Source organism: Gambusia affinis, linkage group LG11 (genome assembly GCF_019740435.1).
Source record: "Gambusia affinis linkage group LG11, SWU_Gaff_1.0, whole genome shotgun sequence".
NCBI classification, from domain to species: Eukaryota; Metazoa; Chordata; class Actinopteri; order Cyprinodontiformes; family Poeciliidae; genus Gambusia; species Gambusia affinis.
In genome coordinates, this window is record NC_057878.1 from 10,121,962 (window position 1) to 10,134,973 (window position 13,012).

Sequence of the window (13,012 nt, forward strand, 5' to 3'; positions counted from 1 at the left end):
ACAGGCAGATTTTGCGTATATCCAATGATTTCCTCCTGGCTACGGGTGACATCTAGCGATGCTTTTCTTACGTTCTCGCGATATCTTACCGCCGTCCAGACAGCAACGAGATGAGCCATGGCAATAGAAAACAAACCAGAGGAAGAATTTGACACAGTTTTCAATCTGAATGATTCCCTGGAGTTCTCCTCTCATTCAGAGCATGACTGTGGAAAGGCACGAATCTTCAAGATAATAGTTATAGGAGACTCAAACGTGGGGAAGACGTGCCTGACTTACCGCTTCTGCGGGGGCACTTTCCTGAAAAACCCAGAGGCAACTATCGGGGTGGATTTCAGGGAGAGGACGGTGGTGCTGGACGGAGAGACCATCAAGGTGAGGTGACACACGTTAATAATTATCCACAAGAAACCATAAACATGTTCTGTCTGGTGTATTGGTTTTATTGGAAGATTAGAGGAAAAGCGTTCTAATCATCACATAAAATTATAGCTTGCTTAGTGAAAAACGGGCTAATGGGCTACAGCCTTACACAATTTAGGATTTTATATTTTACTTTCAAAATGTTTTCAGTTTGCAAAAGTCTATAATTAGAACTGTTCATTCAATAGTTTTCTCTTCGATGTTCTCATCAAAGGAAAACAGGTGCTACATCTCATGACACAATGCCCTGCAAAAATATCAGTATTCCTTACACCCTCAAACACAAGTCGGTTTTCTTTGACTTTTACACCAACAAAAAAGTTGTATTAAGACTTGTCTCTACCAGCTTTGTTCATTTAGAGACTTCTGTTAATTCCCATTCTTCACAAACTGTCCCATGTTCAGACAAATAGCATCTATAGACATCCATTTTGTAAGGACTTTGAGTAGGCCATTCTAATTCATGGATTTGCTTTCATTTAAACCTTTCTATTCCTATTCTGGGTGTGTTTACGTTTGCTTTCATCCTGGAAGTGAAAGTTTTAGCTTAATAAGTATGTTGTTTCTCCAGCAATTGGCCTTTATTGAGTCTACTAAAAAAAAGGCCAATTAATGATTAACCGGCTACTGAATTAGTTGACAGTTATTTTAATAATTGATTAATCACGATTAATTGCTCCAGCCCTAATTTCTATTTCTTCTATAAATACTATGACAAAATACTGTAAACCAGCTCAGTCCCATATCACATGTCAAAGGTCTTTCTTCATCATTACAATACTGATTCTTGAAACCAAACTCTGCAAACCAGACGGTGACAAAAACAGAGACCATGTTGTCGTTTGTCTTCTTGTCCCAATTGCTTGGTAAGAAAATGATAGCATCACTCTTGCTGTGCGCACTGAACAAACAACAACTCTGCTTCTGCCTCCTTTTCCAGTTGCAGATTTGGGACACAGCGGGTCAGGAGCGTTTCAGGAAGAGCATGGTGGAGCACTACTACCGCAGCGTTCACGCCGTCATCTTTGTGTATGACGTGACCAATCTGCCATCCTTCGAAAGCCTCCCCGAGTGGGTCGAAGAGTGCAGTAAACACGCCGTGGGGCCCCTGGTGCCGCGCATCATCGTGGGAAACAAATGTGACCTGAGGGAACATCGGCAGGTGCCCGCCTCCGCCGCTCACTGTCTTGCCGACGGCTACAACTTCCCCCTATTCGAGACTTCGGCCAAAGACCCCGCTGAGAAGGAGCATGTTGACGCCATCTTTCTGACTTTAGCTTATCGGCTGAAGAGCCACAAGCCCCTGAGACTGAAGCAGCTGAGTGAGAGCTCTGTTAGGGAGCTGAGGAACCAGAGAGAACAGGAAACGACATTTTGTCAGTGCTAAGGTCTACTGTGGACTTGCAGGGTGGACAGAGGCCGCAGGATCCGTCTGAACATCTGTTTAAAATCACCATTGTCACTAAATTAGTGAGCAGTATTTCAAAAGTAGAAAGAAGCTTTCTGTTATTTCTAAAATGCCCTCTGGCTGATGTGAGGCACAGGTCATGGTCATGGCAGCAAAGACCGATCGGTTGGTGCGAAAGCCGAACCCATATTTCTACAAAATGCATGAGTCAATGTGGAGATATGTCAAGTATTTGCACTTCGGAAAACAATTATGATTGACAAGAAATGTCTACGTCGATCTCTCTCTGGCAGAATTATGTTCTGTCATTGAATTACTTTGCAGACTGCTGGACAGAAAATGAAAATAAAGTGTTTAAAGTCACCAAAGCAGATAGAATGACAATGGAACTGTGATGAAATTTGCAAACATTTTTCCTTTTCTGTATGCATTGCAAACACAAGTCTAGAATAATGATGCATAACAAATGAAAAAGAAATAATGCAAGTGGTAAAATGCTGCTACTTTGTGGGTACACAATATAAATTCATACAGCTGACCTGCAAAGCATATCTAGAATGAGCTCTGGTTCCTAGAAATCAACATGAAATGTATCAAACATGACTGATTATGAAGTTGCACGTAAACAGTCTAAACATGTTACAAAAGCATAACAATTTGACTATTTGAGCCTGAGTGATGGAAAAGAAAAAAAAAACGCACTTTACTATGCATTATTTATAGAACTATAAAGGGAGCTGAAACCTTTGGATCAGTGCAGTGTCATGATTATTATCATATCAATGTGGATCTGTTTTGATCATTAAATGTGCAGATGATATCAAAAGTAGTGGGACCATTTCATGGTATTGGAAGCCAAAACAGCCAGAGGGCTGGTGCAGAAAGCGACCTCAATGAGGACAAAACAAAGGAAACGATCGTCTCGTTCTGAAGGTCGTGAGACAAACACGAAAGCCTCAGCATCAGCGACCGTCCAGGAGCGAAAGTGAACGGCATTTAATTTGTCAGAGTGCGGATCTCTGATGACCTCGAGCTGATCCAAGAACATCGCCGCTATTGTGAAATGGGCCAAGCAGAGACTGCAATTTCTGGGGAACCTGAAACCAAAGTCGCTCCTCCCTACCAGCATCTCACATCATCCCACAAGGCTGTGGTTTAGTTGCGGTTTTCGATGGGGTGTTATAGATCACTTCCCAGAGCAGCATGCAGAGAGTGCAGCAAAAGAATTTAATAAAATTCTGTAAGTTGAGTGTGAAAAGGGTTTTCTAAGGCTCAATTGTATGTCCAGTTACTTGGAACAGGGTCACCCCTCTTGTGGTGTGAACCAGTGGTTATTTTGTTGCTTAGACAAGTTTTAATTGGATTTGTTCAACCAATGTTTAACATCTGGCCTCATTAGTCTGGTCAGCACAAATGCATAGTATTTTGCTTATTATACACTGAACAATTATGTGTTAAAAACAATTAGATTTACAGAAAGTGTTTTCAGTGTTTTCTTGCAATAAGCAAAATCGTGAAAAGCATGATGTATAGAAACTTGTAAAACCTGGACTTGTATTAGGAGTGCTTCTTATTCATTGTATTATATCTATGGATTTTCAGTTAGATTGGCTTTCTTTGGGGGGTTTGTTTGAGTGAGGGGCAGCATTCATGCAAGAACCACCACTGCTCATGATACTCCAGCTGCAATGGCAGAAAACAAAAACAGTGCTACAATGTAAACGTTAATAGGTAGTTAAAATGTCTCTAGAATATCTTTCAGAGCTACTGCAGGAACAGGGCTCTGAAAAATATTACTTTTAAATTTACTTTTAAAATGATGTCACCAGTTGGATATGCAATTAAATGGAAATAAATTAACTTGATTTAATTTTTTGTATTATTGTTGTCATGACCGGTAAGCTCTATTATATGGAGGCTGGTTGCATAGTGGTAACACTGTTGCCTTGCAGCAATATGGTCTTGGGTTTTGAATCCTGGCCTGGGATCTTTCTGTTTAGAGTTTATATGTTTTTTCGGTGCATGCGTGAGTTCTCTCCTGGTTCTCCAGCTTAATCCAAAAACATGTTACTGATAGTAACTGAAAGTGTGTGAGCTGGTTATTCCTCATTAGTGCCTATGTGATGATCAGTCGAGATTGTACCCCGCCTCTCGCCGCTGGATATAGGCACCTGCTCCCTGGCGACCCTTCAAGAACAAGCGGAGAATGGACGGATGGAAATAAAATGGATTTAATGTTGAGACTGTCTCACCCAGATTTCAATATTTGACCTATTTTCAGCGACGACCAGCGGCCATCTCTTGCCTAGCAACAACCCAGATGAAGCGTTTTATAAACCCCGTACAAAAATTACTATTTCTGTTCAGTCCAGTCATTAAAATGAATAAACGTTTTACATGTGGAAATCTGATGTAAATCATTTTTTCCATCGATTCTTTAGCTTTTCTGCCTTCCCAATTGGCCATTCTCCTGATAATCCCTCGTTCATGTGCTGTGTTCTCTTCGTTACCATTTTTTGAACGCGTAAGTGAAAGCATCGCGGTAACCTAGACTGTCCATGTTCTTCACGCGGCGTCTCTCTGCGCCCATGGTAACACCTTGCTCAAAGGTTGGACTGCTAATTCATAAACTACCTCACCCACAGTCGCATTTTGTGCACGTGTAAGGAACACTTTCACAAAAAAGGTATTGTTAAATGCACGGTATGTGTCTCTTGTTATTGTCTGCATGTGTGTTTAACGCTCTGTGGGAGGATTAGGGGAGTGTTTGCCTACTGACACACGGCGGCCAGTTGAATTTGTGTTTTTGTCTGTCGCCGTCTGACCGCGAGTTAGCAACAAAGCTAACGTCAAAGTGGTTGTAAAAATGTTCGTACAGTAATTTGGGCGTTGAGGTGTTTTTATTGTAGCTTTCCGAGCTGTTTGTTCACCCGCGTTAAAAAAAGAAAAACTAATCAGTGTCCCTGTTATCAACTAGCTTATTTTCATGTAGCAGGTGTTGCTGTATAACTGATAGTAAGCTGCACAATTAATTTAATCTTCTGGCCATTTGACATGAATGAGACTTAATGAATTATTATAGAGTTCCGTGGACTTTTCAGTAGCTAAAGTTTACAAACTCGTTGTTAAATCGCGCAGTTAATTCACAAAATTGTTTGCTTTTCTACAGCTGTTTATGAAGCATGAATTTGGCAGAGATATGTGACAACGCCAAGAAGGGCCGTGAGTATGCCCTGCTTGGAAACTATGACTCCTCCGTGGTGTACTACCAAGGCGTGATTCAGCAGATCCACAAGCACTCTCAGTCCCTCAGAGATCCAGCTCTGAAGGTTAAATGGCAACAGGTCAGTTAACCTTCCCTTTCACTTTGCATTGACAATGAACTGCAGATCAGCAGGACAAATGCACAGTAGTCACCCTGGATTACGTCTTACTTTCCTGCTTTCTTTTGCATAGCTTGAATGTAGGGTTTTTTATTTACTGCTACTATCAGGCTAGATATATTTTTTTGTTCTATTATAATTCATGATCTCCCATCTAACGTACTGGTTATTGGGTTTCTGGGAGTTTTTTAATAGGGTGCTTATGCAGCCTATAAAGCCATCTTTCCATCCATCTGTCCAGTCATTCACACATGCACTTGTCCTTGGATGTGTCTATCCTTTCATCCATCTTCTTGTTCAACTTTTGTCTGTCAACTCTCATCAATTTGTCCTTCTGTATGTTAATCCACCTGTCTGTTCATCCTTACCATTTCTGGTTTTTGCAGGATATATTTAAAGCAAGAGCACCATATAAATATCTGTAGTAATTTAAGAGGGAACGTTTATACTTGCACTTACTTACAGCCTGAAAAACATGGAAAATCTGCAGGAACCCTGTAATGTTTTTTTTTCCCCCAATTCTACACACATTTTCTAGAGATTTTGAAATATAAATAAAACTAAGACTATATATTTTATCAAATTTGTACAAATTCAGAAATGCATGAGGAAGATGAGGCCGCAACTGTTAACACTGAATTTAAATTAGCTGAGTAAAAGAGTCCCTTGTGCTCGACTCTCTCTCAGTTGGAGAGCTGGACAACACAACAGGAAATGACCCCAGATCATGAACAGAGCATTGAACCCCCCACACCCCCACCCCTGCGAATCTGAGACAAGACAGACATCCAGTAGCCACTCAACATAAGTGGGTAGCAGCCCTGTTGAAAACATCTGAAGAGCGAAGAAAGCTGTGATTACATAAAGCTAAAAAAAGTGGTTTTTCTTTGTCCTGTATAAGTACAGGACAAAGAGCTCTTGGATCAAGACCGATTCATTCAGAGCAGTGATTCTCAAGGCTTTTTCTAACAGCTGCCACTTCAGTAAATACTGTACCCAGATTTCCATGTGCCACCGTTTTGAGATACAGTTTAGAGGACATGGACTTGTTATTTGTGTTATGTCATAAAAAGAAAAACAAATAGTTTCTGTCCCATATTTACGCTGAAGTTGTAATTTTTGAGTTTTAAGACGGAAAAATGAACAAAAATGCCCCTAGAAGTTAGACTACTTAGTGGAAAAGTCAGAAGTTTCTCACCTCTACCTCAAAATCCAATATGGCTGCCTGGCGTGTAGAATTACCTGATGGCTTTGGTGAAAAATGATCATCTGATAATTTGTGTCTTATCAAATCAGTTACAATCCTGCCACAGTGGCAAACAGTAGATTAATACATTGGTATTGGCTTAAATTGCTAATTTTTGTTAGAATGGCCACTCATCTTATCAATTAGCAAACTCAACTGGTTTTCAAACTTGACCAATTAAGTTGGATTGGATGTCGTTCCCTGATTTGTTCTGTTTTAACTTGAGGTAAGTGGAACTGGTCATGATTCATTGTTGTCTATTTCTTCACGGTTTATCTAATTTCTTCACAGTTTACTAACCTTAAAAGAGGTTTTTCCTTTTGTCAAGTGTTCAAATCATATGTTGCTAATATTCTGGAATCTGTAAATTAAACTTCACTTGTCCAAACATTAAAGTATTTATTGGAACTTTAATTTTAATATGAAAGTCTACAAACATTAGAGGCAGTTTAAGGTTAGGTTAAAATAAATGATCTCCTTCTTTCTGTGTGTGTGAGAAGCTCAGACAGGAATTGACTGAGGAATATGAGCAGGTGAAAAGCATCATGGGAACACTTGAGAGCTTCAAGTCCGAGAAGCCAGTCGACATCCTCGTCCCTCTGGAGCGGCCAGAGGACCCAGCAGTTTGGCCCCCACCCATCCCAGTGGAACACAGGTGAGTGATGTTGTATCTGAATTGGCTGTGTGACAAAACGACGCAGGGTGTGATTTTGCATAGTCAGTTTTATCTCTGCAGCCTCACTCCATCACTATTCCACTTTCAGATCTGGTTTTGAATGTGTGTGGGGGTGGGGGGTGGGGGTGGGGATTTCCTTTCTATTATTATTACCACTGTTTGCCTGTCAGAAATGGTGGTTGGTATGTTTAACCATCTGTGTATTTGTAGAAATCCTGTTGTGGTGAAAAGGCCTAACAGCGCAGTAAAGCAGCACAGGAAGGATTCTCCTGGCATGCAGCACAGAGGAGCAGGAGCACGCCCTCCGGCCAACCCTAAAGCAGAGAGGCAGGCCAACAGGGCCGCGAAGGCCAAAGATGATAAGGTCTGACAGCTGCTGTTGCTCATGTTTCGGTCGACTCGTAAATTAATATAGGGATTTAAGAGTTTATATTTGTTTATATATTATATATATTTGTTTATATATAAGTTTGTTTTGTTTTTTTATCTAGTCATTCTTAGGTATATATATATTTTACAAACTTCGTCTTTATTACCTAAGATGGAGTAGCTTTCTACAAATAAGCAATTTTCCCTTGGGGATCAATAAAGTCTATTCTATTCTAAAGGAAAATTTTTTTTTTTTTTTTTTTTTTAGCAGGGTAAGAAAGTGGATTCATTGGCGGAAGGAGAACAGAAGAAGTTTGATGGTACTGGGTATGACAGCGATTTAGTGGACTCGCTAGAGAGAGACATCATCTCCCGTAATCCTAATGTACACTGGTGGGTTTCATGTGTATTTCTTTACAAGTTTTGCTAGTTTGATTGTTTTGTTCTACTTTGTGGCTTTTTTTCTGTGATTTGTAGGGATGATATTGCTGATTTGGAAGATGCTAAGAAGCTGCTGAGAGAAGCTGTTGTGCTCCCCATGTGGATGCCTGACTTTTTTAAGGGAATTCGTCGACCATGGAAGGTAGGTTTGCACTGTCAAAAATATTGATACCCCTTTAGAATTACATTTTTGTTAATGCTTTCACTTCAGTTTATCTTATTTAGATGTATTTTTTTGCCAATAAAAAAAAAAAAAATGTGACATGCATTTCTTTTGATCTTCCCCCATTAAATTGACATACCTAAATAAAATGATTTGCAAAAAATTTGCCTCAAAGTCAGCAGACATACTCCAAAAGGCTTGCAGTGAAAGCTGGTTCTGCAAACCATTGAGTCAACATTCAGAGATGAATTCGACATTCTTTTCATATTTTTGGCAAAAAGGTTTATGTATCATTTTCTGCCTTTGTAAAATGTACACTACTTTGTGTTTTTAGGTTTGTCACATACAATTTTTGAAAGTCTTTTAGGCGTCTGAATGAATTTGCTCATGCATTATGTGTTCACACAGTTCTAAGTACTCAGTAATGTCAGACATGTATGAGATGAGTGAATTGACTCTGTTTAGATGTGCTGTGCCTAGCTTCTTTGCTTTAATCTAATTTCTTCAAATTTATCAAAGCTCTTTGAACCCCCAGCTTTTCTCCCTGTCACCGTCTTGTGTGTCGGCCTCTCCTTAGCCTCATCATGTGAGACCTTTTCCCTTCAGGCCTGCCATTTGAGAGTCAACACTTTACTGTGTTTTACAAGGGCTCAGTTATTATCATTTTTCTACTGTATGCACATGGAAGCATTTCAAGCTGGAAACAAAGCAGTGCTTATTCCTCTTAGAATGCTGGAAAGGGAGCAAAATGTTAGTTCAGAAAAAAGGTAAGTGTCATTAGTTTTAACATTCAGCCATATTGGTCCTTAATGTTTATAACCATTAAGCTGATAGTCTTTTCCGTTTGCAGTGTTTTACACTGGAAATCTAACATGTGGCTAGAATTTTACGACTTCAATACATACAAATGAACTAAAACACTCCTTGTATAGTCTAATATGTAAAATCTAATATTTGTTTTCCTATCTGTGGTAGGCATTTCAGGTGCAGTTATACGGTTTTCTTATCGTAGTACCAGATTACTGCTTTTTCTTTGTTGTATGTACTCTTTTTTTGTATGTACTATACTTACTTTGTACTGTATTTACTTTGACATTTATCTGTTTGTTTGGACTATCTTGTTTTCATAGAAATCCAGATAAGTTTGTAATTGTGCTCATTTCTTTAGACAGATGCGATAGGTCGTGGATGCTCAAAGTGCGGCCAGGGGAACTTTTGTGGCTCTTGAAATAATTTTGTAAAAATTTTACCCACCAGTATAAGTGATTGATTCATATCTTCTTTAGTGCGGGTCAAAGGATATGTCTAGCTTCATTTTTTTCCATTATGGAATAAGTAGGACCAAAATAACAATTACAATTATGTTTAGGAGTCATGCTCAGGCACCCAGCCCTGGATTGTAGATCCTCCCAGTGGGACTGCCGATCAGCTACCTTCAATTACCTGCTGCAGTCTACCTGATTATTTTCTTTTTTACACTGTTCTCCTCAGGGCGTACTAATGGTTGGCCCTCCAGGAACTGGAAAGACAATGTTAGCCAAAGCCGTGGCCACAGAATGTGGGACTACTTTCTTCAATGTGTCCTCCTCCACCCTCACCTCCAAATACAGGGGCGAGTCAGAGAAACTTGTCCGTCTGCTGTTTGAAATGGTGAGTGTTTCTGCAGTCTGCTTTTCTGGCTGGAATACTAAACATTTCCAAGCTGACTCTTTATTTATCTGCATGTGTAAAGAACTGTTTTCATCTTCTTTTTTTCTCCCTTAGGCCAGATTCTACGCTCCAACAACTATCTTCATAGATGAAATTGACTCCATCTGTGGTAGAAGAGGGACGTCAGATGAACACGAAGCCAGCCGGCGTGTTAAATCAGAACTTCTGATTCAGATGGACGGTTAGTGGACCACAGGGGGGAGGTGTTGTGTGTAGTAGCTGCTGAGTGAGTGGATCGGCCAAAAAAAAAAAAAAGAGGATTCAAAGTATAAAACCTGCCACAATGTGGGCTTTTATACTGTCAGAATTAGAACTGCTTTGGTGTTCATTTGTAATTCTGTGTGTTTTTCAGGTGTTGGCGGAGCCTTGGAAAACGATGACCCCTCTAAAATGGTGATGGTGCTCGCTGCCACAAACTTCCCCTGGGACATCGACGAGGCGTTGCGGCGACGGCTGGAGAAGCGGATCTACATTCCGTTGCCCACAGGTGACCTTTCAAGCCACCGCCGTCCAACTTGGTTTCACGCAAGATGAGGACGATGCATACTGATAGATCCATTTCCTCTTGAAGCCTCACCTTAACGTCTGATCCGTTCTGTCTGGTTGTAGCCGTGGGCCGTGTGGAGCTTTTAAAGATCAACCTGAGGGAGGTGGAGCTGGCTCCTGACGTCAACCTCGACCTCATAGCGGAAAAGATTGAGGGATACTCGGGAGCGGACATCACCAACGTCTGCAGGTTTGTGCGTACTTGGGACAACATGGTCAGATGTTGAAGATCCGTCTTATACACAGTAATGTGAATGCTGTCTTGAATTTCATCCTCTAGTATTCAGAGCCTTCTTCAAAACAGTTGTAAAACGTCTTCACACACAGTGATGTTGGCATTTATCAGCAAGGACAATTAAAATTGATCAGTTGGAGGCTGCATATGACTTGAGACTGGGACAGGGGTTAACTTTCCAATAGTACAACCAGCCTAAACATGAAGCCAGAGCTGCAGGGCAAATCTAATCTGTGGCTGTATTTGAAAATCGATGTCCACAGAGGTTCTTTATCCTGTGTGACTGAACTCGAGCTGTTTCACACAAACAAATGGGCAAAAGTTTCACTCTCTGGTTGTGAAGCCTGACTACAAATGCACCACACAGTTTTGTGATATTTAGGTATAAAAACATATTGAAAACATTTAATCCATTTCAGAATTTTACATTTCATTGTGTTGACCTCCCATGTAAAATCCCAATAAAAAGGCAGCTTGTTCAAATTTCTTGAACAATAAAAAATTACACATTACAACTCTTTGTGCAACAGAACTCGGTAAATCACATTAAGGATTTGTAATATGATGTGACTGACCAGAGGAGAGTACTGAAGGCTGAAAATCTACAGGTTCAGACCAGAACTCAGAATCTTGTAACCAGACTGTTAATTTTTTGCAATTCTCTGCCTTATGTTGGAAACCAATCACAAATAAATTTAGTTATTTGATTTTTCCCACTCTTATTAGTCTGTTTTACGTAGTTAATCTTAATATATCAACATGAATTCTATTTTAAATTCTTGTCACTTACAGAGCAGCTGTGCCTTTGTGAGATACAGCTTCAGGGTTTACACAAAAAAAGCAAAATGTTTAATTATCTACATAGTTTTATTAAAAACAAAAAATTATTCTTACTGTTGCTGAAAACAAGTCCTGTTATTACACTTATAATACTTATCAATTAAACTTGTTTTTATTTTCATGCAAAAACAAAATATTTTTAGCAGCTCATTTCTCAGAATATCTCTATTACTTGTGTTTCTTTCCAATTGGAAAACGTCAGAGCAGTCAAATGTTCTTGTGAAAAAAGTTGTCATTAAACCACGTCACTGGCAGTTCCCAGCAACAGATGGGAGAGGAGCACCACTCTCACATCTCTCCTTTCCATTTTTGGAAATTGATATTATGTAAATAGATTTAGTTTTCTCTTAGTCTGTGGATTTGTTTTTGCCAAAGTTGTGCAGAGGATCTCAGGAATGCTCTGTTCTGAAATGATCTCTGTTCATTTCTTAATCATTACTTCAGTGACCTTGTTGTACTTCATCTAGGAACAGCCTCTAGCTCTAGGCGGCATGTCTTCATAGAAGTCTTAAAACACTGAGTAAGGATATCTGGTAACCCTCTTTTCTGCCATGTCTGCATCAGAGATGCATCCATGATGGCCATGCGTCGTCGAATCCAAGGCCTGAGCCCGGAGGAGATACGAGCCCTGTCTAAAGATGAGCTGCAGATGCCTGTTACCATGGAGGATTTCACTATGACTCTGAAGAAGATCTCAAAATCTGTCTCTGCTGCAGACCTGGAAAAATACGAATCCTGGATGGCAGAGTTTGGCTCCGTATAGAGAATAGATGCAAACTCACACAGTCGGACCAGAGGGTTGAAAAGAGAAGTCCCAGCTTTGAAGTGTAAAGGCTTTGAAGAGGAGGAGAACTGTAGAGTGAGCCAAGAAGCACATCAGGGATGTTGGAGTTCACATCAGAAGGCTGGCATCTTTGACAGAGCTTCATAAAAACTTTGAGATGCTCCACTTCTGCTCTTTTTACATCCCCCCTCCCCCCCTTTACACTATATAGGAAGACTTCTGACATATTCCACCTGGGTAACTTGAGGGATGTCAATATAATTAAGCTAAACATTTCTGACCTAAGAAAGATCTACTAGTTGCCTAAAAGTCAAAGACAGGAAAAATGTATTTGTTCTTGTGAAACTTCCAATCTTGTTCACCTCTCATTAAATGTCTAGCACAGAGCATCGGACCTTACTTCTTCTGATTTGATATACAATAAATCTACAATTGTAATCAATATTTCAAAAAGAAACTGTTAACAATGTATCATCCAAACAAAGCCAGAACAAAACTGTCACTTTTAACAGCAAAGGCAACTGTTGACATTTTTTTTTTTTTAGCAAAGTTCAAATTGTCACTAATCCTACAAAAAAGTGGTCAGCTTTACATTTGCAAGATGTTCTATAAAGCATAAAGTTTATGTAGCATAATTCAGCCCTCGGACTCAAGTGTTGTAATAATCGCTGTTAGCAACATAAATCTGTTGTGTTTGTATGAAGTCTTACTTCATTCATAAAGATTGTCTTGAAGAACTATATATATATATATATATATATATATATATATATATATATATATATATA

At 39.7% G+C, this 13,012-nt stretch overlaps 2 protein-coding genes across 4 annotated transcripts; both read left to right on the forward strand.

Moving 5' to 3' along the window:
• Window positions 1-57: 57 nt before the first annotated feature.
• zgc:101559 (Ras-related protein Rab-33B-like) lies at window positions 58-2,578 on the forward strand. Its single transcript, XM_044131698.1, has 2 exons — window positions 58-375; window positions 1,364-2,578. The coding sequence occupies exons 1-2, from the start codon at window positions 118-120 to the stop codon at window positions 1,808-1,810; spliced, it is 705 nt and encodes a 234-aa protein (XP_043987633.1). The 5' UTR covers window positions 58-117; the 3' UTR covers window positions 1,811-2,578.
• Window positions 2,579-4,356: 1,778 nt separating this feature from the next.
• katnal1 (katanin p60 subunit A-like 1) lies at window positions 4,357-12,984 on the forward strand. 3 transcript variants are annotated; one of them, XM_044131696.1, is made up of 11 exons: window positions 4,357-4,534; window positions 5,001-5,175; window positions 6,961-7,115; window positions 7,347-7,500; window positions 7,774-7,898; window positions 7,983-8,088; window positions 9,601-9,759; window positions 9,874-10,000; window positions 10,172-10,306; window positions 10,429-10,555; window positions 12,005-12,984. In XM_044131696.1, the coding sequence occupies exons 2-11, from the start codon at window positions 5,014-5,016 to the stop codon at window positions 12,201-12,203; spliced, it is 1,449 nt and encodes a 482-aa protein (XP_043987631.1). In that variant the 5' UTR covers window positions 4,357-4,534; window positions 5,001-5,013; the 3' UTR covers window positions 12,204-12,984. The 3 variants fall into 3 exon arrangements, with proteins under 3 accessions (XP_043987631.1, XP_043987632.1, XP_043987630.1); XM_044131697.1 differs by having other exon boundaries at window positions 4,357-4,517; window positions 7,777-7,898; XM_044131695.1 differs by having other exon boundaries at window positions 4,358-4,517.
• The last annotated feature ends 28 nt before the right edge of the window (window positions 12,985-13,012 follow it).

What these genes read in the sequence shown, in the direction of transcription:
- zgc:101559 (XM_044131698.1), top strand. Translation starts at nt 118, where the DNA reads ATGGCAATAGAAAACAAACCAGAGGAAGAATTTGACACAGTTTTCAAT. An exon ending in TGGACGGAGAGACCATCAAG is followed by an intron (nt 376 to 1,363) that starts GTGAGGTGACAC and finishes CTCCTTTTCCAG; the next exon opens with TTGCAGATTTGGGACACAGC.
- katnal1 (XM_044131696.1), top strand. Translation starts at nt 5,014, where the DNA reads ATGAATTTGGCAGAGATATGTGACAACGCCAAGAAGGGCCGTGAGTAT. An exon ending in ACTTCTGATTCAGATGGACG is followed by an intron (nt 10,001 to 10,171) that starts GTTAGTGGACCA and finishes TGTGTTTTTCAG; the next exon opens with GTGTTGGCGGAGCCTTGGAA. An exon ending in GACATCACCAACGTCTGCAG is followed by an intron (nt 10,556 to 12,004) that starts GTTTGTGCGTAC and finishes TGTCTGCATCAG; the next exon opens with AGATGCATCCATGATGGCCA.